The following is a 25,831-nucleotide window of genomic DNA, read 5'->3' on the forward strand; positions in this document are numbered from 1 at the left end:
CGGAGGAGGCATGAATGCAATTTCGCTGTGCGCAGTGTGCACATGTGTGCTGTGGAGTCCTGCATCACAATGACAATAAGAGTTAGAGTTGGAGTTGGAGTTGGAGTGATGGATGGATGGATGGATGGATGGATGGATGGATGGATGGATGGATGGATGGATGGATGGATGGATGGATGGATGGATGGATGGATGGATGGATGGATGGATGGAGACAGTTGTCAGAGGCACTCTGTCATGGCGGAGTGGTTGGTGTCTGGTTTAGTTTTGGCTTTAGCTTTTTTTTTTTTTAACTGTCCAGGGCTGTCTGACAAAAACATACTGCTGTCATTCTCCATGATGCTGGTCCAGGAGAAGGACGTAGACCAACAGTACCACATCAGCTAACAGTACCAAATCAGCTACACTGGTTCCCAAGAAGAGTGGAAGTGTGCAAACTTGTTTTTTTTCTGCTGGGACCCCGGTGTTTGGACACAAGAATATTTAGATTTTTGGATTTGTGAGACCCATAATCCCATATTCTAGAAAATGGCAAACATGTTTTGTCCCATAATAATTTGAAAATCACAGGAACAGTCAATATGAACTGTAAGAATGAATGCTGTTGCTCCATTTTATGGAATGGATACATTATATGAAAGCATTTAAGTTATTATATGAACAGCCCCTTGGCGAAGCGAGCAGGCGGGCTGTTAGAATGCTTCGCCTCGTCAATTATTTCCCTTGATATCAGGACACCTCGTCGGCCGTTATTCATTACTTATTATATGGTGTGACGTCATCGGCCGAATGCTCCATTCATTTCAACTGGGCTCCCCAACGTTCGCACGTCTGTTATTTTTCGATAACGGACGGGTTGGTCTATAACAGACCGCTGTCAATGGCAACAAGACTTTTCAACAAGACTCTAATCAGCTGCTGTGATAGACAGCGTTGTCCTGGCTACCGCTGTCAATGGCAACAAGACGTTCACTGCTTTAGCCACTGACTTGTATACAAGCCAGTGGCTAAAGCGAATGTTTCATATCACTCCGCAGGGGGTCCGGTCTTTTGTCACCCTAATCAGCTGCTGTGATAGACGACACCTGTTGTCCTGGCTACCTAGCTGTTGCCTAGCGGTGTTCCACAACGGCACTGTTTTGTTTTGCGCAGCAACAATCTTAACATTAAATTGGCCTAAAGAAATGTCCCCGCCATGTGTGAATCATTTAAGTATATCCATATAATAAGCGGGTTAACTTTCGGCGAGTCGGTCGCTTTGTGGAATAGCAGCACTTCAGAGAGAACAAGACCCCTCCGCTCCGCGTCGGGGTCTAAAGATTCTCTCTGTCGTGCTGCTATTCCACGGTAGCGACCTTCTCGCCGAACGTTAACCCTTACTTAAAAATCCAGCGAAGTCATTATGACATCATAATGGGAACTTTAAATTTTGCCAAAATTCTAATCACATACGTACGTAAATATGATGGTACTCCTCAAAGGGTTAAAGCGGTGAAATACAGTAATATGACATGAGCGAGTCCTCTCGACAGACTCCACACATGAGTACAGCTCACCTGGCCAGGTCCCACAAACACCACCCCGATCTTGTGCGTGTCGTACGGTGGCATTTGATCCAAAACCTTCACCGCCCTGTCGATGAGCTGGGAACGAGACAAATACAGAAACATCACCACTATTCACAGAACAAAGTTCAGATGCATGCTCTAAAACAAGAGAGCTAATTGAGAGAGCTAAGAAATTAAATCTTATGTCATTTAAAAAAAATACTGAAGGGTGGGTGGCAATGAGAGCAAGGCAGGCACCTCACCCCACAGTGCTCCAGAAAAATGCAGGCCCTTTACGAGAGAAATGTTCTCCCATCCTGTCACTGGAAACTAAATGGGGTGTGGGTGTGAGTGTGTGTGTTTTGTGCTTACAAAGGCCTTATTTTTTTTTTTTTTTTTTTCTCGGTCGTGTCGGCCCATCATTATTAAAACGTACACATCAATGGCATTGTGAGGTCGGAGGCCACATGGAACGATGATAGGAGATGGTTTGTCCTGTACCCCTCGGTCTCTTTGTATTCACACATACCTTCCTACTCTGTACTCAAAGGATTGCCCTCATCAGCTCATCAAAATGGTTGATGGGATAAGGATAATCTGGATCAGAAGACGATTGGATCAAACACGTGGAAGGATTTGGTATAGCTTTATCGCTTTCTCAAGCCAGAATTGAGCTCCTCTGTTCGCAAGCGTTAAAGAGTTCACCTTGAGACGAGAGGACAGACAGCTGAGGACAGAGTCATTGTTGTGTACAATACTGGCATAACAACACGCACAGTAAATGTTAACATATGTTCACATTAGAGAATACGTTAACGGCATATGCCTGCAGGAAATGGTTGTACACTACGGTACTCATGGGCATCCTATGCCTAGAGCTTCATTTTGCCCTCAAGCATACCGTGCATCACTGGAACCTGCAAGTCCCTTGCCACCCAGTGTTCCTGTCTTCTGTCTCTGTCATCATGGATTAAGGCCGTTAAAACATCACCTCTTCAACCAACACTAAGTCTCAAACTCTAGCGCTTGTTCTTAGGTCCTGTTTAAACCTTCTTGATGTTAAACAGAGTGACAGGTGACAGCTGGTGTTTTTAAATGTGCAGCTGCTGGAATGTGCCGTTGTTGGTTACTATATAGTGAAATTTACGTGAGTGAGGAGTCTGCACACTTAAAATCCTTTTTTAATCATTTCATGGCTGGACACCTGATGAAGACTGTTGAAGTCGAAACATAATTCAGCCGTAAAATTTATTACCAAAAAAAAAAAAAAGGATTTTAATTGTGCAGATTCCTCACTCGGAAAACTATTGGCTACACTTCACTTGACGCCGGCATCATACGCATGGCATGACAAATGCCATAAATGTGTCAAAACGCTGTCATGACAGTCATAAATGAGTCATAAACATCATCTCTCTAGGTCGTCCTCAGACGAGCCTTCCATCGTTTAACGGTCATTAAAAGTTGACATTGTTTGGGCTGTCTTTACCAAAACCGAATGTCACTGGATAATAACAGTCATAACATGTTCATGATATTGACATAATGTTCATGACACGTCCATGCCTGTATAATGACACCGTTATGACACCGTTATGTCATATGTATAACGCCGGCGTCAAATAAAGTGTAACCGAACCATTTAATGAAATTTACCTGCTCCAATTTTGTGAGCGGTTTTAAATAGGTGGATCTTTGCACACTCGCACACGCACACATCGACTACTTACAACTACAACTTACTTCTGATTTGGGCAGCAGAAGTGGCTTGTTGGCCTCATTGCCAAAGAAGGGGGAATGGTAGAGCTGCAGGAACACGAAGCTGTGGAGCAGAAGTTAAAAAAGCAGACGAGAAGACAGAATCAATGACAAGACAAGCAACGAAAAGCAAGTGAACGCAAAACAAAATACAACTTTTTTTTCACCTGGTTCCAAGTAAAGTCTAACCAAAGAGCAGCTTTGCAAAACTGAAATGAACGCCAAAACCCTCTGACCTATCTTCTTTGTCTGGTTCAAAATACATCTTTGTAAAGGATACCTTACATGAAAGGCATGAAAAGAGAAGATGACCTTGATACTGCAGAGAGATATTCTCTTATAGATACATTCAGGATAACAGACACGTCAATCTTTCAGTTAAACAAAGTTTTAAAGGATATTGGGCTACACACATTCACATTGCAATCTAAGCATGACAAAACATATTGCAATATATAACATTCTATTCACACTGTGTTACGAAACAGTGGATGCATTGTTTGTGCAACTTAGCCAAGGACCAAAGCAGTTCTGCTTTTTTACCCCAAACGAATATTTTTGTGAATATTGTTTATGAAAGCACATTTTATAAATTCTCAAAACTGATTACCTTAAAAACAACAATGGCTGCCCACTTCAAACCAAACAAAACGGAGCATGTCATGTCTGGTTGGCAAACCATGACACATTAATATGAATAGCAAACTCTTTTTTTAAAACCCATTCTGACCTGAGGGTGCCTGCTAAAAAGGACAGTTTTTACCTATGTGACATTCTGTATAGAGGCTTATAAAACCTGAGCATTGCTTTTCAGAAAAATTGAACAAAACTGTCAACACTTCATTAAAACGGCATTTCTCGCTTTCTAGCTTAGGCCTTTTGGGGAGGGGGGTCCTAACACTGTATGAAAGGTAAAAAACCATATGCGTGTTTCCTGGTCAAAATGTGCTAAAGAATTAAGCTACCCTCACATTTCAGGAGTGTGCCAACACATGACACCTGCGTAACAGGAAGTGCAATGACGACGAAAAAGAAACTCCTCTTTTGAAAGACTTTTGAATCATCTCTCAGGCTGAGAGTGGAGCTTTGTGAAAACTGAAAAACACTTGAAAACAGTCTATTGATGAGAAGGTTACTTTTTGGAAAACGGAAACAAAACAACGGGGTTCACAAACCCTCACAAATAACTACCTCAGGCCATGTTCGTTGGTATTTCAAGGTGGACCACAGCTCTAAATCTAGTTAAGTCCAAGGGAGTAAAAAAGGGACAACATCCCCCAGAACCACTTGAAAGAGAGCATCAAAGAAAAATCAAAACACATCCATGAAAGAAACTGCTTAAGGGGGAACTCAAAAATATCGGAATCCAGAAAATTAATCTCTTCCAGTCACCTTGAACACTGTATGGAATTGATATTTCTTATTTCTGTTTGTGCACTCACACACACAATGCAGACAGCACTGAACATTCATTAGTGATTAGGCATATTGGAAAAGGGAAGGCCTAATCAGGCTGTCAACCGCGGTATGCAGTATCCTCAGGACAACCACGACCGCCTAGCAAGGTCTTACCTTGTCCTCGTACTATTTTTGTACAGAATTCAGTTACTCCTTCCTCCACACACATTTATCAGGTACTATAGCTGTAAGCAGAGCCATACAGAGGGGAGAGTCAGGCTATCTCCGCTGTGTGCTAGGGCCGACTTCCTCATTAGCAAAATTAGCTGTTTTAGCTTCTCAGTACTGCTCAGCGTTGCGAATGTTAGTGCCTAGTAGTGGGCGTAGCACACGCAAATGCAATGCGATGCAATGCAGGGAATATGACAACACTGCTGTTCGTAGTAATAACTTCAGATAAACATCACAGATGGTAAAACTGTTGTGATAAACAACAACGAGACAGTTGATAGTTTGCATATTTGTGGTGATTACCCCGCAGTATAGTTCGTTAGTCCTTATTTTTGGCTGTTAATGTGGTGGTTCTTTGTTGAGTCTATGGGAAGACAGCCGCTTTAGGCACAACCTTATCTCGTTGAAAGGCGGGGCTGCAATTTAATTCCTGGTACTCCAATCGCGTAACTCTCCCCTCTGTATGGCTCTGGCTGTAAGTATTTGCTCACAGAAGGTGTGGCTTTACAAAAAAAATCTTTGCATGTGATTAGAGAAAACACTTGTCTGTCAGCTTTACTGGCATGCTACTTCAGCCACTCACAAATTCAGCGGAAATTTCAGAAATGAGGACAATACCATGTAAGCCGCCTTTGTTCTGTCACAACTGTCGCTTTTTGCTTCTTCTTTATTTCTTCTCTACTACGTCTAACCTCTTTGACTACATCACGTGTGAAAATCCCAGCGATCTTGATTGGTTTGTCAACTTCGGGGCCTTGTAAGCTGAGCAAAAAACAAGGGGTTCCTCCACGGGGGTATACCAAGAAGATGGTTCAGTAGTAAACCAGGTTAAGTTAACCTTGTGGTTGAGGTGAATCATCTAATAGAAGAGCCTGCAGTCCTCGTTTTCTTAACTCAATGATTCTCGGAAGTATATCTATTAGCAGATTTACGACTTCCTGTAGGTTGACTCAGCCTGGTTTATCACTTAACCATGTTCTTAGTACACCCCCCAGATGTGAGTTTAGCTCACAAAGCTGAACGGAAACACAGAGATGGGGCAGGTTATAAGAGCAGACTGCCCAATCACTCAAACTAGCAGAAATTCTCATCGATGTAAATACACCAAAAATACCTTCCGTTCTATGCTGTTCTCCCTGTTCACTTTGCCGTTTGGATGCAAACAGACATGAAATTGCAGCGGCTGTTTCATCCAGAAATTATTTTAATGATTTTTTTGCAAACGGAAAGCATGCCACACAAAGCACTACCCATTTGAAAATCGAGATAATCAATGGTTGTTTTGTTCCCCGAAATGAAACATTGTGTGCAGCCCCCCATACATTATTACATTTCCACAGCACACGCTGAGCGTTGATGAAAAGGGCCAATCACTATGCTACAGTGAGTTGCCACAGTGAGCAGCGTTGCAAGATGTGATTGATGATTACCACCAGCCCAATAAAATGCAAAACCCGCCCAGAGGGAGGCACTAAATCCCACTCCACTTATCATCACAATTATTATTCTGCTCCACTTATTATCACAAATAAAATCTATTGATTTCTCTGGCCATAAATCTTTTTTTGCCTGTGGATGGTCGGCCCAACTGGGTGGGCATCCGCCACATCTGGCAACCCTGGCAGAGAGTTAGCGGAAGTAGTCTGCTGATCAGCGTTGCCAGATGTGCGATATCGTATTTGTACCATCATTTTGTCCATTTTGTCCTCTGTACGATCAAAAAAACATGATGTATGATAATTTCAGAGTTGGTTCAAGGCATCTTAATGAACTGAATGACATCAATTTGGGTTTTGTGCAATAATTTCCTCCCAAGAAAGCCCCCAAAAACGATAATTTTGAGGTTTTGGTACGATATTCAGCCTTTTCCACCTGGCAACACGGCTGCTCATCATGAATGCACGGGCATTTCCACATCATGGATGCAAAAGACTTAAGAGCAAACCTAACACTACCTAAACTATAGTAACAAAAATAGAGAACTTTCAAACTTTGTGCTAAATCAATCATTCATATGAGGGTCATTCCACGCCAAATCAACAAGAGCCCGCACACTTAGGTCTCAAAAAATTCTGAAAATATTACTGAGTGTACCCATGGTACTTAAGAGAAACACTGTACATTTATTTGAATGTAAGATGTATGCTCTCCATGTTACAGCCAATTTCACTGGGGGAGGGGGGCGCCCATTTTGTTCACACTCTTTTTTTGTCAAAGTTCACAAGCCCGTAAGCTCAAGAACTAAACCATGTAGGAAGCTCAAATTTGGCATGCTGGTACATAGATAGGTATATTTTGTTGCAAAACTATCAGTTTTGGTTTGTATGATCCTGCATCGTCATGGCATTCCCTCAAAGATGATACAAATTGTACTGGAGTTTTTGGCTGTGCTCTGTTTAGGCCTTCAGAAGACATATTTGTGCCCAACATAGCCTCATGATTTTTTCCCCTTGTAGATACAAGTAGAAACATTCCAATAAAAATCTATAAATAGAAAGGAAACCCCATCAGTGTTTGACCAGAAGACCTCACAAGTCTGACAAATCATTTTGGGTGTCATTTTCAGAGCACCAGAACACCTTGTGGGATTGTCCACAGATTTTTATTTTATATTTTTCTTCATTCTCCATGAAGTCTTTTTTTTTAAATGCCAACGACACTTGTCTTATGTGATGTTTTCTTTTGTAATTTCCACCCTGAACATGGGCAAAATGCAAAAAGAGAGCAACATGATTTCGATAACATTTAATGTAAAGACTAAATAATCAAATGCAAATTTTGCCCAGACATGATCACCCGAGAGTCCCTGTGCAGGGGTGCAGGCATCCCTTTCAATTTCAATGATTTCAGGAGCGTTCAATGTGGGAGCAGGTTCGCACACCAAAAGAGACAGTAGGTCAGGCACAAGGAGTCATGTTGTTACTTTTTTTGACCAGCAGATGGCAGCGGAAGAAACGCATAGAAAACATATTGCCCTCAATGTGCATGTTGCCCATGTTCAGGTTGGAAATTACAAAGGAAAACATCACATAAGACAAGTCTCATTTGCATTTTTAAAAAGAAGAATTCATGGAGAATGAAGAAAAAAATAAAATAAAAATCTGTGGACAATCCCACAAGGGGTTCTGGAGCTCTGAAAATGACACCCAAAATGATTTGTCAGACTTGTGAGGTCTTCTGGTCAAACACTAATGGGGCTTCCTTTTTTCCTTTCTATTTATAGATTTTTATGAGAGTGTTCCTACTTGTCTCTACAAGGGGAAAAAATCAAGAGGCTATGTTGGGCACAAATACAGTGGCTTCAAAAAGTCTACACACCCCTCTACAAATGTCAGGTTTTTGTGATGTAAAAAAATGACCGAAAGACAAATAAATTCACAGCTTTTTCCACCTTCAATCTAAACTATTAACCTGTACAATGCAATTGAGAAACAAGCATAAAGCTTTAAATGGAAACAATAGAAAATAAAAAACTTCAATTAACATGGTTGCATAAATATACACACCCTTAAATTAATACTTAGTTGCAGCACCTTTGGCTTGTCTGGGCCATTCCAAAACCTCAATATTATTCTGGTGAAGCCATTCTTTTTGTAGATGAGTAGTTGAGAGATTAGTTCCTCTGCATCTTCACCTTTCTACCAGGGGGCCGAAGGTTTTGTGCCACTACCACGGCCCCTGTGGAAATTTTCATAATTCTCTCCTCCATAATGAAGGCCCCAGTTACAACTGAAGAAAAACAGCACAAAAGAACAATGCTGCCACCACCATACTTCATGTTAGGTATGGTGTTATTGGGGTGATGTTTTGTGCCAAATATACCATTTGGAATTATGACCAAGTTCAATCTCTTGGTGGAGTAAATCTAGCAAAAAATACTTCTGTAATCTCCCAAATGCATGTGAGAAGATATGTTATGGTCAGGTGAAACCGAGGTCGAACATTTTGGACATAATTCCAAGAGGTATGTTTGGCACAAAAACAACACTACATTGCCAAGGTAACGCCATGCGTAAAGTGAAGCATGGTGGTGGCAGCATCATGCTATGTGACTGTTGTTCCTCTGCTGTAACTGGCGCTTAAGTCAGGGAGGCAGGAATTATGAACAGTTCCACAGGGGCCATTGTAGTGGCACAAAACCTTCTGCCCTCTGTTAGAAAGGTGATGATGCAGATGAACTTAATCATTCAGAACGACAATTACCTCAACAAAAATCAACAAAAAATGGCTTCATTAGAATAAGATTGGGGTTTTGGAATGACCCAGACAGAGTTCAGACCTGTACGACACGGCACATCTGTTGGGCGATCTGAGAAGGACTGTGCAGATGAGATGCATTCGCAATATGTCAGATTTGGAGTGCTTTTGCAAAGATAAGTGGAAAAATTGTCACATCAACGTTTGCCATGCTGATAGAGTCTTACTCAAAAATGACTGAGTACTGTAATCGAAGGAAAGGTGCTGCAAAAAAGTATTAGTTCAAGGGTGTGCATATTTATGCAACCATGTTAATTCAAGTTTTTTATTTTCTATTCTTTCCCTTTAAAGCTTTGGTTTTTTTTTCAACTGCATTTTGCAGGATAATAGTTTAGATTTAAGTGGGAAAAGTTGTGAAATTATTTGTCTTTCAGTCATTTTTTTACATGACAAAAACCTGGAATTTGAACAGGGGTGTGTAGACTTTTGGGAGGCACTGTATGTCTTCTGAAGGCCTAAACAGAGCACAGCCAAAAACTCCAGTACAATTTGTATCATCTTTGAGGGAATGCCATGACGATGCAGGATCATACAGACCAAAACTGACAGTTTTGCAACAAACTATTCCTATCTATGTACCAGCATGCCAAATTTGAACTTCCTACATGGTTTAGTTATTGAGCTACGGGCTTGTGAACTTTGACAAAAAAAAGAGTGTGAACAAAATGGGCACCCCCTCCCCCAGTAAAATTGGCTGTAACATGGAGAGTATACATCTTACATTCAAATACATTTACAGTGTTTCTCTTAAGTACCATGGGTACACTTGGTAATATTTTCAGAATTTTTTGAGACCTAAGTGCGCGGGCTCTTGTTGATTTGGCGTGGAATGACCCATTAATGCATGACATTTCACTGGAGTACTGAAATAGATGTCAAAGCAAAAACAAGACTGCCACTGCATGTTGCCCTTATGATATGGTTGAACGGTTTTCCAACTAATTACAGAAAACTGAAATATTAAAAGTAGGGAAAACACAAAATATGACAACAAAAAAGACGTGTACCCTGCTGAATTGAATCTTTCATTTCATGTAACTAATCTTCAATTAAACCAGAGCCACATCAACGCAAGTCATTCTTTCAACCCAGATTAGACGGGAATTTGCAAAACTAAAAACGTGTTAACTAGGCTTCAAAGGCTGGCAGACACTACACGCGCGCACAAAAAAACATTCAACTTGGTAACATTGTTGTTGCAGACACATACGAGCGCGCTCACACACACAGGCACACACACGCGTGCACACACACACACACACACACACACACACACACACACACAGACGCNCACACGCATGCNCACACACACACACACACGGGCACACACACACACACACACACACACACACACACACACACACACACATTACCAAAGTCTATTAAACTGAATGAACGAATAAATGAATGAACAAAGTGACGGACAGTGGGGGACAAGACCGAGCAGACAGGAAATGTTCTAGCCGACAGGTCAGGTCCACTGTGGCTGTGGGGGTGAACCCCCTGCAGTGAGGGCAGCATTAAGCAGCTGTAGCCCATAGCACGAAGCCAACTAATGCAGCCCTGAGTTCACATCGCTCTTCCAGAACTTTCTTTCCAGTGAGATGGGCTTCTCCCTGCTATGCCCTCCTTGCAAATACACAATGCACCAAATCCATTTAGTTGGAGGGAAAAAAAGAATGAATTTTCAAAATGACTGCTCCCTTTCGTTCTTTCTGCCTTTCTGTCAGACAGTTCTTCCAGGTCCTGACCCCGCCATTTCACCTCATCTCATCTCGTCTCCCCCTCAGCCTCAGCCCTGATTTCAGGCAGCTGTCTCCACTGTCCATGTAAGCCTCCATAATGCCCCCCTCTTGCCCTCCTACACTAAACTGCTGCCCTCCATAACGCCCCCGCACCCCCAAAACACCCACACACCTACACTACTACCAATCCTTCAGCTTCCCAGATCCTGACCCCATTACACCTCATCTCATCCTACACCCCCTTCAAACCTCCTCCATGCCCTCTAAAACCGTACCCCTAGAGCAGGGGTGGGGAACCTTTTTCATTTCCAGGGGCCACTTCAAATTCATCCGAGGGCCGTAAAAGTCCTCCGAGGGCCGTATTATGAACACTAACCAGGATTTACCCCTGCACTTTAAGCCTTTATTGAAGGCAGCCACCTTTAAAACAGACCCCACCTTCTCTAGTCTCCACATCTCCCTCAGTCTCAGTCCTCAGATCTCCTCATTTCAAGCAGTTAACTCCTCCAACGTCAGCCTTCAAAATCCCCCATCATGCCCCTTTCTTACATAGCATTTAACAACGACTTAAAGGGTATGCCACTATTTTGGGGCTTAATACAGTTAAAATCGTTGGCCAGGGTTTATAAAGGTGGTAAAGTGTCTTATTTTTCATGTTAAGCGTTGTCTTGCCTTAAGACAAGTTAAAAGAGGGAATATGTCGCTAAGCTAGTGAAAGTCAATGGATCCGTGTAGCATTAACATGAAAAATAAGACACTTTACCACCTTTATGAACCCCAGCCAACGATATTAACTGTAGTAAGTCCCAAAATAGTGGCATACCCCTTTAAATGACCCCGCACCCCCACCACCCCTCCACCACCCCCACCCTCCAGAGACTAACAGTCTCAGATTACCTCATTTCAAGGAGTTAACTCCTCCACCATCCAACGTCAGCCTCAAAAACGCCCCCTCATACCCTCTTGTACTGCACTACCCACCTAAATAGCCCTACCACCACCCTCCAGAGACTAACACGTCCACCACCGGCACCTGCCTGCCAATACAATGATCATCCGTAGTGGAAGCAGCACTGCTGGAGGTGCGGGGGAGAGTGGAGGAGACAGGGGGCCATCAGTGGTGGCCGAGCCTCGCCCCTACTCTACACAACAACAGCAGCCTGAAATAGAATGGAACACAGTGCACGGAATACGGAATACGGAACACACCCCATGAGGTGACGGCGGCAGTCTTCCACCGACAGGCGGATGACCTCTACCAAAATATCACAAACAACTTAATGATGGAAATGGAAAAAAGAGCAAATGACATGTCAAAAAAGAACAAAGAGAAAGGAACAAAAAAATGGACAAATAACACAAACACAACAAAAGCAAAAAAAAAGGAAGAAAGAAAAAATATCGAGCAACCACTTTATGGAGTAGCTACCAATGTGACAAGCCAACTAAAGGAGAAAAACTAAATGAGATAAGCAAATGAACAAATTAAATAACGACAATAGAACAAGAAATGGCAAACATGTACGCTTTTTGAGTAGGCCTAAGCCAAGGCTCCTAAACTTCTATCGAAGCAGCCCAACCACCTTCGCTCCCCTTCAAGGCCAGAGCGGAACAGAACAAACGCATCCCAGTAAACCAGTCATCTCAGCTGTCAGCTGTGGTCAACAACCCCACAACCCAACCGACACATCCATGCCTTTCTTGAGATGGCAAAGTGCCAGCCCCGTTGTTTGTGGGTCACTCCTTTACTGCTTAGCCCCGGGTTGCCAGATGAGGCTGATTTCCAGCCCAAAACATGCTCAAGCAATGGAAGCACTAAATCCATTACATTTTTCTGCTAAGTGCCATTTTACCCGCAAACGGCTATCTGAAGCAACCCAATTGGGCGGGATACCATTCCAATCTGGCAACACTGCCTCGGGATAGGAGTGCCCAGAGACTCTGCGGGTGAGCTCCAGAATACAAGCACCCAATACCCACGTGGGTTTGTTTGTTTGGTTGTTATTCCCACAGTCTCCTCTCCTCTGAGCTTGCCAAAATCCCAGGTATCATCAGAGATTCTAAGAGTACCATCGCCAGCAGCTGTGACAGGCTCATGTCTTGTTAAGTCCAAGGGACAGCAAGCACAGATGGATGAAAACAATATCACAGCGATTCCTCTTGGCACTGAAGCGCAGAGGAGAGCAAGTTGTTTTAGATATACAGTACATAGCCAGGAGAGAGAGAGAGAGAGAGAGAGAGAGAGAGAGAGAGAGAGAGAGAGAGAGAAAGAGAGAGAAAGAGAAAGAGAGACAGAAAGAGTGAGTTTGTATCTATGTGTGAGAGAGAGATTGTGTTTGAGTGTGTGTGTGTGTGTGTGTGGTGTGTGTGGTGTGTGTGTGTGTGTGTGTGTGTGTGTGTGTGTGTGTGTGTGTGTGTGTGTGTGTGTGTGTGTGTGTGTGTGTGTGTGTGTGTGGGTGAAAGGTAAACAGGGAGAGAGCGAGAGAGAGCGAGAGAGAGAGAGAGAGAGAGAGAGAGAGAGAGAGAGAGAGAGAGAGAGAGAGAGAGAGAGAGAGAGAGAGAGAGAGAGAGAGAAAGACAGAGAGAGGGGGAGAGAAAGACAGAGAGAGGGGGAGAGAAAGAGAGAGAGGGAGAGACAGACATAGAAAGGGAGAGACAGACAGAGAGAGTGAGTTTGTAACTATGTGTGAGAGAGATAACGACTGTGTGTGTGTGTGTGTGTGTGTGTGTGTGTGTGTGTGTGTGTGTGTGTGTGTGTGTGTGTGTGTGTGTGTGTGTGTGTGTGTGTGTGTGTGTGTGGGTGAAAGGTAAACAGGGAGAGAGCGAGAGAGAGCGAGAGAGAGCGAGAGAGAGAGAGAGAGAGAGAGAGAGAGAGAGAGAGAGAGAGAGAGAGAGAGAGAGAGAGAAAGACAGAGAGAGGGGGAGAGAAAGAGAGAGAGGGAGAGACAGACAGAAAGGGAGAGACAGACAGAGAGAGTGAGTTTGTAACTATGTGTGAGAGAGATAACGACTGTGTGTGTGTGTGTGTGTGTGTGTGTGTGTGTGTGTGTGTGTGTGTGTGTGTGTGTGTGTGTGTGTGTGTGTGTGTGTGTGTGTGTGTGTGTGTGTGTGTGTGTGCGCGTGTGGAAGGTAGAGCGCGGGACAGAGAGAGAGAGAGAGAGAGAGAGAGAGAGAGAGAGAGAGAGAGAGAGAGAGAGAGAGAGAGAGAGAGAGAGAGAATGTGAAACGTCCATACAAATGAGCCAGGTGATGGATACAGACGGGACACGTCTGGAGCCCGCTGGGGGGCCGTAAGTGGATGTTTACGGAGAAGAACGATCTGAGATCACGCTGTTATTGCGCTAACGCAGGAGAGATCAGTCAATACCATGAGGGAGGATGCTATAAGGAGGAGGACGCTGTTACGTCTACAGATTGAGGTGAGAAGGGGTGCTGTGAGAGAAGAGAATAAAACTTTGATAAAAACCTGCAGGCAGTCTTTGAAGTCGAGGAAGAAAAGAGATTATCCATTGCGTTGAGGTACTATATCAATATGATAATACATTTTAGACAAAGCAAGGTCGATTTAGAACTACTTCACGAACCGTGTGTATTTCTTAACGGCTGCGTTCGATTGACCTTACTGTAAACAAGAGTTAAGAACCCTGAAGGAAAAGCTGTGGCATTGCCCCAGCTAATGGGGATCCAATGCATAAAAAGTTATCATTTTGGCACTACCTTTACTTCATATCCATCAACACATTAAAATCTATGGGGTATAAGAAAGTTCACAGAATTCTCAAAGCTCTTTGAAGCGATACTTCAAGGGAAGGGATTTTTTTTTACATAGGACCCGATTTCCTAGTTAGAGTTAGTCTTGTAGAGACGTGGAGATACTTTTTTTAATATTCCAAGCAGTCCTTGTAATTCCAGAGGTGCTAGGCGCTGGTGCTAGGCTAGTGGAAGCGTGAAATGGTAGCCTCTTTTGGTAGCCTCTCACTACTCTGACTAATTAGTAGTGGTGTTAACAATAATCGATTCGGCAATGCAATGCAATGCGGGGCATGGACAATTCAATTCAATGCGGCAAGTTCCATAATCGATGCAGCATTTTTTTTTCAGTTTATTACTTCCCTGGATATTTCAGGAGCAAATGAATGTTAAATTAAATAAAAGCTCTTCAAAGCATGGAAAACGGCAAGACTGATACAGAAAACAGACAGAAAACTGACCACTTGTATTGCCTCATCATGACTGATGAAACATTTGCTTTGCTTTCAGTAGAAATGTAATGCATTGCAATGCATTGTAGAATTGAATGGAATCAAATCGAAACCTCCCAAATCGTAATCGAATGGAATTGTGAGGGCAGTGCCAATGCATACCACTACTAATTAGGAAATCAAGTCAAAAATCATGTAAAAAATCACAGAGTATCACTTGCATAGATGCATAGATGCTGCAGCCTTGAGGTCCTCATGGTTGTGTTACAGATGTGTTTCTGGGTTTTAATGGGTCAAGTACGAACTTATGTTTGGCATTTAGTTTCCAGTCTGGACCACATCTCCAGGTCTCAAAATAATCTTGCCTTCACTTGTGTTCCGATGACCTTGTGGATATGCTGACAGCCCATTGGTCAGATGTACTGAGGAGCATTAATGAACGAGCAGACAAGGGCAGTGAGTGTGAAACCTTCAACATGGCGGGTCAGAGGCCATCTTGCCACTGCGAACCACAAGCTCTGCTATTCACATCACCTCCTTAGGTGACATTTGACATTAACAATAATGTCATATTTGCTGCAAAAGCTAGGAGATTCATTCCCCTAACCGTTGGTTACATTCAGCTAACAAAAACTGAAAACGAAGACACTTTTGAACTTCATTAGCTGAAAAACAAAACCAGTCTCTTTTTAATTAGTGTCCACCGGAGTATGGAGAGAGACACATCTAAAATTCATTTCAGGTGCGGGATCAGGCCAAATCAGCATGCAAAATGAATCACTGTCTCCGTGCTGATTTCTTAATGCACCCCCAAATGAATTTTAATGGAGTACAAACACTGACTATTCAGTCCATCGGTGAGTTAGTCAAGGCTAGAGTAGGCCTGCTGACACGCGCATGTGGTTTGCGAGTCATTAAAAATATGTTTGTCTGCACTGCGGACAATACCTCATTTGGTATTAGGTTGATCCTTCTTCACCTTTGGAAAAAAAGAATGAATTAAAACAGCATGCTTACTTTTATGAACTCACCTGGCAGTATCTTATTTTTGTATTATATTATCGTTATTCGGGAGATGCACCTTATACCTTAAGCATAATCTGAGACAAAGTTGACCAAGACCTTAGCAAACTTCCATCTGCTTCATGTTGGGAAGTCCTCAGGCTCCCCCTCATTGAGTTAAAACCATTTAATGCACACCTCAATGGATATTACCCCTTGCATATCACTATAACACATCTTTCATATCACTGGGTGTTGCATCCTTCCTTAACCTGCTGTTCACAGCTCCGCACTTTGTCAGAACTGTTGTTTGTTTGTTTGTTTACATTTATGGCCAAATGTGCAACTGTGGCTATTTCATGTCCATTACAGGTAATAAAATTCACTTCACATTAAAAATCAACAATGATATAAATAATTTAATAAATGCATTAAATAAGTTTGGTCACATCAATACATTTTAAAAAGTTCAAAACCTTTAAAGGTGGGACCTTATTAAAAATGCCAAAAATGGTGTCTTCTTTAAAAAAACTGTTGTCTTTCCCTTCTAAGAGCAGGGCAAGATAGAATATGCGTAATTGATAAGAGATGTCCACAAAAATCACAGAGGGGAGGTTCACTTCCAGTTAGCAAAAAAGCATGAGTGAGTCTAGAGTGGCCAATGTCGGAACCGTTATGCGGAGGCCCCAAGACATGGCGTGACAAGGCGTGACCAAAGTGGTGCCCGCAGGCACCAGGTAGCCCTCCAGGAGCTTCTGAGGTGCCCACCAAGGATGTGAATAGATAGTGAGGACTGCCAGATTTAAGTCACAGCTAATGCTTTTCTAAATTACGAGATTATTTCTTTATAACCTTATAAAGATTATTTCTTTAAAACCTATAAGCAAACTATCATTCAATCATAGTGTGACTTGAGAATGATATCGGTAGAGGATTTTGAAAAAAAAAGTATCCCTCAGTATCCCTCGAGAAGCCCTAAGTAGCCCTCAGACTCATAAAGTTTGGCGGCCCCTGCCCTAAGACATTGCAAGTGGTAAATCACACAGACAAACATCTCACCTGGGGCTGAGGCCGCTGGCCTTCTCCGCGTTGGAGCCGGGCCCCCCGGACCGGTTGTGGTAGGCGTCCCGGTCCATCTTCCTCTCGCGGCGCGAGGACGGGGCCGAGACGGAGATGGTGTGTCCGCGGGGCCGGTGGCCGCTGGGGGAGAGGGGCCCCGGCTTGGCGGGGGCCGGGCACTCAAGACGCATGCGGGGCGCCGAGGAGGACGAGGAGAGGCTGCCGCCACCAACTCCATTCCCTGCCCCTGGCCCTGCCACTGCCGCTGTTCCTGACCCTGCTCCTGTTGCTCCAGTTCCACCTCCTGCTGTTGCTGATGCTGTTGTTGTCGTTGCTGCAGTTGAGACAGAGTCACCCTGTCCTCCCGACTCCCCACCTCCACCACCACCACCACCACCACCACCAACAACCTCTCGATCCCCACCCTGAGGTTTGCCCCCCTCCACAGGCGTGCGGACCCTTGGTACGTCCCCGACCCCACTGGCCCCTGCTGTTCCGGACGCTGCGGAGGAGGACCCCAAGCCCATCCCCGAGGAGGAGGCGGCGGCGGCGGTGGCCTTGGCGAAGGCCTCCGGGAGGGTCTGGAGCTCCGGCGAGGAGCTGGACTTGTTGAGCGTCTGGGAGTGGGCGAAGGGGAGGTCGTCGTCGTCCGCTATGTTGCGCTGCAGCCCCACGGCGGCGGAGGAGAGGCCGAGCGGGGCCTGGTCGATGGGGATGGCCCCCTCGCTCACCTCCTCCAGGGTGGACTTCTCGTCGTCCTGACTGGAGGTGGAGGACGTCTGCAGGTGGGAAGACGAAAATGACACAGTTCAACAAAGACGCTTTTGCACACCTCTGTAGTTGGGCAGGTGCGTATGATGTTATCCCAGTTGGGTTGTTATTCAAGTGAAAAGAAATCCCGCACACTGTCCATTCAACCAACAAACTTTAATACAACGTTGTATTAAAGTTTGTTGGTGGAATGGACAGTGTGCGGGATTTCTTTACACGTGAAAGAAAACAAAAGCAAGGTGATAGTTTTAGGGTTGAAAAGGGGGCCGAAAATTAAGAAATAAAGAAAATAAGGTGGAGGACGATTGCAGGTGGAAAGAAAAAGACATAAACAGAGGAACTTTGCAACCCTAATCCTAAGAAATAAAGACAATAACAAAAGAAGAAAATACAGAAAACAACACAAACAGAAGTAGGGTGTTGGCTTTGGGGTTGGACAAAACAGGAACAAAAGAATGGGCCTCACCAGAAGGAATAAAGAAAATAACAATGCCAACAGATGCCGTGTTAGTTGGCAACAACAGTTTTGTGAAACACACTCACGGAACCTGTCACATACTTGTTGTTTGCCCTGACAAAATACCCCCCAAAAATCTATGACTGTACACATTCTAAGGACAAAATGCGGAGAGAAAAAAGCATGTGTGTTAGCTTTAGGGTTTGCAAAGGGGACGGAACATTAAGAAACAAAGATAACAATTAAAAAAACAAAGGCACCGCAATGGGTTCGACTTTCGCCCCAAACTACGCGAACCTATATGTAGGCATCCTTGAGAACAGGTACATTCTAAATGCAGACGCTAACCCCTTCTTTACGCACGTCGTCACATGGTTTCGCTACATAGATGACGCGTTTGTCATATTTAATGGCACAAATTCCACAACTTGAGGAGTTCATTGTGTGGATAAATGACATCAGCCCTCATCTAAAATTCACAGCGGAATCAGATCCCCATAAAGTGCACTTTTTGGACATGTGGGTATCCAAATCAGACTCGTCTCTTACTACCAGTCTCTACACCAAGGAAACGGACAGGAATACTTTCCTGGCAGCAGACAGTTACCACCCGGTACCTCTTAAACGAGGATTACCAAAAAGCCAATTCTTCCGTCTGCGTCGGGTGTGTCAGGACACCGCGGATTTCGTTGACAAGGCAGAGTGCCTTAAAGAAAAGTTTTACGCGCGCGGCTATCCAAATAGTTGGGTGGAAGAGGCACATTACACAGCTCTCAACAGTTCACGAGAACATCTTCTCACTCACAAAAAAACACCTGACAACAAAACACCATTAACATTTATTTCGACTTATACTCCAAAATTTCCAAAGATAAAAGACTCCATTAGAAAACACTGGCATATTCTGGCGACCGACCCCCAGCTTACCAGTGAGTTTTCCGAACCTCCAGTGTTTGTCCCTAAAAGAGGCAAAAACTTGAGAGACTTCCTGGTACACGCAGATTTAAAATCTCCACCCCAGACGTCATCCCAGACGCTCCTTGCACCAATCCCCAATGGGTGTTACAGGTGCGGCCACTGCGCACAGTGCCAGTTTATGCAAAAGTCTCACACCTTTACGAATCCTCTTGACAACGAAGAGTACAAAATCAATAATGTAATCACTTGTTCCTCCACACATGTTGTTTACGCCATCACTTGCCCATGCGGTTTTTGGTGTACGTGGCAAAACCAATCGTCCTTTACGCACCAAATAAGTGAAACACAAAAGCACTATTAAGCGTAATGATGCAGACTACCCGGTTGCTGCTCACTTCAACGAACTTAAACACAATATTAACAGTCTTAAAGTGTTTGGAATTGAACAAGTAAAAAAACAAAACGTGGTGGTGATATTGATTGTCTTTTATTACGAGAGGCATACTGGATCTTTACTTTGAAAAGTTTTAAATGTGGATTAAATGAAGAACTGTTTAAATGTGATGTTATAATTTTACTCATGTGGACTGACTACAATGGTGAAGTTTTTAACTCATGTAATGTATGGACCCTGATGCTGTGTCTTATGTCCTGCCCCCTTTTTATGTATATATGTAAATAGTATTCACATCCATGTTGTAATTATTGGGAGGGACCTCCTATTGGGTGTCCCATGATGCACTTGTTTATTTAAGAAGTCTTTTCACTTGTGGTATGGTTACTCTGATGAAGGCCTAGTGCCGAAACGTCAGCACAAAAAGAAAAAGAAAAAAGTGGTGAATTGTGAAGAAGCAGTGTCGCGCTCTTCCTTGAGTTAAACGAAGACTGGAGTACCTTGAAAAGCTGCACCTGCTAAAAAAGAAACATTCGAGGTGTGCGGGCCCTCACCAAAAACAATAAAAATAACAACAATACAAACGGAAGCGGTGTTCGATTCCGGGGGTGCATTTCTCAAAAGTGTTGTTGCCAAGTACATCACATTCTTGTTGCTTGCAATGAAAAAAAAAAAAAGAAAAGAATCAATGACCGTACACGCTCTAAGGACAGAACGCGGAAAAGAGAAGCAAGAGTGTTCCATCCAAAGGGTCTAGTTGTAAGCAAGTTGGCTTCTTCAAGTATCAACTGACACTTAACCCATTTAAGCCTGATGCTGCATATATTTGCTGCATTGGCCTAGGATCAGACTCTTGGGATTTGAGTTTTTTAAATTAAAAACGACTTAAATGGGTCAAAACTGTGTGCTCAGTTACTGTATGCACAACAAATGAATGAAAAGTATTAACTTTAAAATAACAATCATCCAAAAAGTCCCAAACGAAAATCAATGCCGAGCTGAATAAAGCTCAGCCACTACAGTAGTTAGCTGCATGCCTGCCTGCCTACCTGCCTGCCTGCTGCTTTTCAAATATGCATTGCAAAATCTTGACCTGTGCTCTATGCAGATGTGATGGCAATTTGACGGGACAGGACAGGGGAGGTGTGTTTGTTAATAAAACTCTACTGAGTCCACCGGCTCTCCCTGCGGAGTGTATGACATTTTGGTTGGAGGTGTGTATGAGACAATACAGCCTGAGGGGGGGGGGGGGGGGGGGGGGGGGGGGGGGGGTTAGTTTTACTCTACTGATAATGTGTTGTTGCAATGGTAATCCTGCTCAGGACGAGAGGAACCGCAGGTTCTGGGTAGTGGATGTGTGTGGACGTGTGGACGTGTGGACGTGTGGACGTGTGGACGTGTGTGTGTGTGTGTGTGTGTGTGTGTGTGTGTGTGTGTGTGTGTGTGTGTGTGCGCATGTGTGAGTGTGTGAGTGTGTGAGTGTGTGAGCATGTGTGTGTGTGTGTGTGTGTGTGTGTGTGTGTGTGTGTGTGTGCGAGCATGTGTGCGAGCATGTGTGCGTGTGTGAGCATGTGTGTGTGTGTGCGTGCGTGTGCGTGTCTGTATGTGTGTGTTTGTGAGCGAGCGAGCGAGCGAGCACATGTGGACACTTGAAAATATTGCCCCAACTTTTAACAAAACTTCCTCTGACATTTTCATGCAACAAGTCCTGGTCTCCTCCTGTGCAACCATCTCACACCATGGAGACAGATCTATGACTCACCCTTCAGGAGGCTTTTTTCCCCCCTGCACAGTGATTGGTTGGATCTGGATATGACTGTGATGACAGTGATACCCCACAGCCTGTGTTTGCGAATGTGCGTGCCGGACTGTACATGCACACCAAAAGCAAATCAAAAGTGAACAGAGTGGCGCAAGTCATTATTTCTCTATGGAGGGCGCCTAGAGTGAATCGGGTGACCATAGCTTTTTTTTTCACGTTTAAAAGTCACGCTAATATTATGGTAATAAGCTATGACACAGTTCGCGCATTCAGGCCGACTGAGAACCGTGCTGGAGCCCGTTCCCGCTCCTAATCGCGAACTGGCCGTCGTGTTCACGCCACAGATATTAACGTTCGCAAACCGGAAAGTTGGTTCGCAATGCGAACCGCAAAATACTTGTTTCTTCTCTCAACGTGGCCGTCAGCAGGTTCATCCGGGTCACAGAGTCACGTGCGGGAAAAGTTCGGAGCCCGGTATGAACACAGGCGGTTCGCAGATAAGCACTTTAGTGCCAAACGTAACTGGTGCGGGCACCGACACCGGCTCCGTTCTGGTCGGCCTGAATCCCCTAAGTGTGGCAAAAACGAAATGTTAATGGAACGTTCATGTCTTCAAAAGGTCTAGGCTGACAGGCCAGAGGCGATGTGCGATCGATCAGCTAAATCAAACATGTCAAGATCTCGTCTGGAGCGAATACAGCAAATTCATGCCGTAATATCTTCAACAACCTCAGCTACTTGATCACTTTGGGCGATCAAGTAGCAATACAGCAATATAGCAAGTATTACATTCACAGCCTCCCTGGAGTGCGATCCTTGCCCTGCTGAGTGGTGGCTGGGCAGGCGTGGTCTGGCAGCTACTTGTTTTGGTCACTTTTGGTGCACACGTACAGCGAGTGCAACATTCACTAGCCAGGTCGTGCCCTCCTAGTGGCGCAACACCTTCAGCAATGCTACTAGTCAGGTCAAGTACTTTCTGAGCTCCCGAAAAATCGTGAACCCCCGCCCTCCCTTTGTCGAAAACCAAACAACCATTCACAAACCTAGCGAGGCGGGTTAACCACGCCGTTTGGGAGACTCGAAGAGATTTGAAGGTTGATGCTAATCGGGCTATACATTCACGGCCTCTGTGGAGTGCAATCCTTACCCTGCTGAGTGGAGGTGGGGCGGGCGTGGTCTTGTTGCTGCTGCTGGTGGTGAACTTATCGCTCATGAAGATGGGCTCTGTGGGCATGGCCTCAAACTCCTCCAGATCAAGGGAGTCAAGACCTCTTGGACCACCCACGCCAACTCCCATGCCAGCTGCGGCACCCTCCTCTAGGACCACCACAGAGTCTATGGATGGAGGGGCACAGAAAGACGGGGGGAAGGAAGGAAAGAAGGAAGGAAGGAAGAAAGAAAGAAAGAAAGAAAGAAAGAAAGAAAGAAAGAAAGACAGATAGAGAGAGAAAGAAAGGACAAAAAAGAAAGGAAAGAAAGAAAGAAAGAAAGAAAGAAAGAAAGAAAGAAAGAAAGAAAGAAAGAAAGAAAGAAAGAAAGAAAGAAAGAAAGAAAGAAAGAAAGAAAGGGAGAGAGAGAGAGAAGGGTGGAGAGATCAAAAGGGAAAGGAAGAGAGTGAAAGAAAGAGGAATAGAGACAGCATATGGAAAGACGGGAGAGAGGGAGGTAGAGAGAGAGAGAGAGAGAGCGAGCGAGAGAGAGCAAGAGAGAGAGAGAGAGAAGGTAAACCAAGAAAGACAACACATGTCAGTGGTTAAGAAAAACACATAATAATGTAACATAAATAATATAAAATAATATATGACAGAATGCCGTTTGTTGGTTTGACAGACCCAAATTCATGGACATGCTGAAACTCTGTCAGTACTACACACTACACAGATACTACCATAGAGGTAGAAAATAACACTAGAGAGGACCCCGCCCCCCTTTTTACGGCAATCTGTAGCGGCCATTATCTGTAGTGAGATCAGAGAAATGGAAATTAACGGAGAACGAGGCTCACCTCTGTCAAAAATGGCTTAATCATGTGAAAATGTCCATCAACACACTATAAAAGGACAATAGTTGAAGTGTGTTGCTAACTATGTTCATAAAAGATATTATTTGATTTTTAAATGTATTTTATCGATTCATATGATTTAAGTAGATATTTAGCCTGACATTTCAAATCTGGTCTTTGATTAAAGTGTTACTTCATATTTACACAGTTTTAGTTCATTTCTTGACAGGGGTGGGCGTCTTCTCCATTGACTTGCATTTCCTGAAAGTACCTACACTACCTACGGAAGTTGGGAAGCTCCAGCTGCCATTTCCCAGTGCTGTCGGAAACTGCTGTGTCCTCTCTAGTGTTATGTTCTACCTCTATGGATACTACAATCAATCAATCAACCAAGCCAATCACTCATCATGCACAGACGCAAGCATTCGATGGGGCACTACAAACAATCACATACATCAGTGCTGCATCAGATTTTCGCCATCATGATTGTCAAAAAAGGCGCTCATGCTAAATGTAACCAGCATCGACCTTGAATCACAAAAGGTGATTAGATAGTCAGTAAAAAAAAGAGCACACACACATGTACCCACCTATTCGTGTACACACACCCAAGGACACACACGCACACACACACACACACACACACACACACACACACATAACAGATGTGTGATCACACAAGCGCCATTCTCATTGATTGGGTTTTCTTCCTGAAAAGCAATGTTGTTGATTCTGAGCGACACACACAAACACAGATAGACACACACGCAAGACAAGACGCGGTACCAGCAGTGGCACAATCCAAATCTCTTCAGGCCTCCAAGCCTTTCGGGCACGGCTCTCATTGAAGTTTTAAACTCACTTTTACCGCTACACACTCCGAAAAATCAGTACATTGGCTTGAGAGCGTTTTGTCTTGAGGCAATATCCCTGTTGGGGAATTTGGACAAGCTGTGTTCTCTATCCAAAAGATGAACGATGAAAACTTAAAATAAAAGAGAGAAAAAGTTATCTGCACAGTTTGGCTCCCTTAATAGTTAACTTTTATAAAAGTTACTATACAGTCTTTTGCTTCAAGTTCTCACTCAAAAGGCAAAGTCACATTTTGAGCATACACTATCGGGTGTAAGCATCCCTGATGCACTTTTCCCTCTCCAGTTACTGTACAGTTTGGGAGACGTGTCTGGGAGCTATGATTGTAGGGCTGCTCGATTATGAGAAAAATCAATAGCACGATTATTTCAGTCATTATTGATATCACCATTTTCTTAAGCGATATTTATTTTAAAAAGGTGCAGGAAATGGTCAAAAAAGGTACTGCAACTATGCTGCTCATTGAAACTGGGCTGTTTATTGCCAAATTGTATCTTTTCATGAAAGTTTACTAAGTAATAAACTAATATTTTCTAGTATGGCCCAAGTACAGTCATTTGTGCAGCTAAAAATGGCTATTTCTGGAAATTCAAAATGGCGGACCATGGAGAAGATCCCCTTTTCATGTATGAAAAGTGCAATTATTCCAGTCATAATGAATACTTAGAATTTGATGGTGGTGATAAGTATTCAGGAAAAAGGTAACATTAGTGAATGGGTAGCATGAATTCTGGAAATAAACAACTAAAAATCTCTCACAGTGTACCTTTAAGGACAAACAATTGTGCTAAAAAAATGCAGTGCGAGTGGAGGGCCATAGAGAAACACACAGTGGTTTTCTGCATGAGTGTTCGGTAGCAAGTTTGCTCTGTGCTCGCAACGGCTGTGGAGTGGAGGGCAATGTGTATTGTGCATAGCGCAACCTACCTCTTGGCAGTATAGACAAATGCCAAAAATATTGTTTCAACTCGATATTTTGACATTTGATATTGTTTGACAGCAATATTGATATCACAATATTAATTTGATATATTTCACAGTCCTATATGATTGTCCAGTAACTTGTGTTTGGAAGAGTGGTATATGCTCAAAATGTTTTACTTTGGAAGAGTGGTATATGCTCAAAATGTTATACCTTGAAGCACTTATCTTTTCGTTTAAATATCCATCCAATGTGCAGTGAGAAAAACTGTGGAAAGCGCCTTCTATCATGTAATTGTATGGACACTTTGACTCCAGCTCCTTCGTGACAGACCTACTGTACATGCCCCCACATATCCTTTTTTTGAGAAAAGGAAAGGCGAACTCAAAAGGCACGAAAGATGAGGAAGAGATGAGGAGAGAGAGAGGCTCTGGTCTTCAATGTTGCCATGCAGGTCACACGTCACACCTTGCAGTTAGAACACATACGTGGAGGAGGCTGATGCACCACTAGAAGCAGAGGACTTAACAAGA

The 25,831-nt window shown here is 43.7% G+C and overlaps 1 protein-coding gene across 1 annotated transcript in view; it reads right to left on the reverse strand.

Annotated features, from left to right (window-relative positions):
• Nucleotides 1–25,831, reverse strand: part of tsc2 (TSC complex subunit 2) — a 107,313-nt gene that overhangs the window by 15,704 nt on the left and 65,778 nt on the right. Inside the window, exons 33-36 of the mRNA XM_063202638.1 lie at nt 22,649–22,836; nt 17,200–17,978; nt 3,291–3,369; nt 1,557–1,643 (exon numbers count right to left, since the gene is read on the reverse strand). Coding sequence (XP_063058708.1) covers nt 1,557–1,643; nt 3,291–3,369; nt 17,200–17,978; nt 22,649–22,836 — 1,133 coding nt within the window. The remainder of the gene's footprint in view (nt 1–1,556; nt 1,644–3,290; nt 3,370–17,199; nt 17,979–22,648; nt 22,837–25,831) is intronic.

Source organism: Engraulis encrasicolus, chromosome 1 (genome assembly GCF_034702125.1).
Source record: "Engraulis encrasicolus isolate BLACKSEA-1 chromosome 1, IST_EnEncr_1.0, whole genome shotgun sequence".
Lineage (NCBI taxonomy): Eukaryota > Metazoa > Chordata > Actinopteri > Clupeiformes > Engraulidae > Engraulis > Engraulis encrasicolus.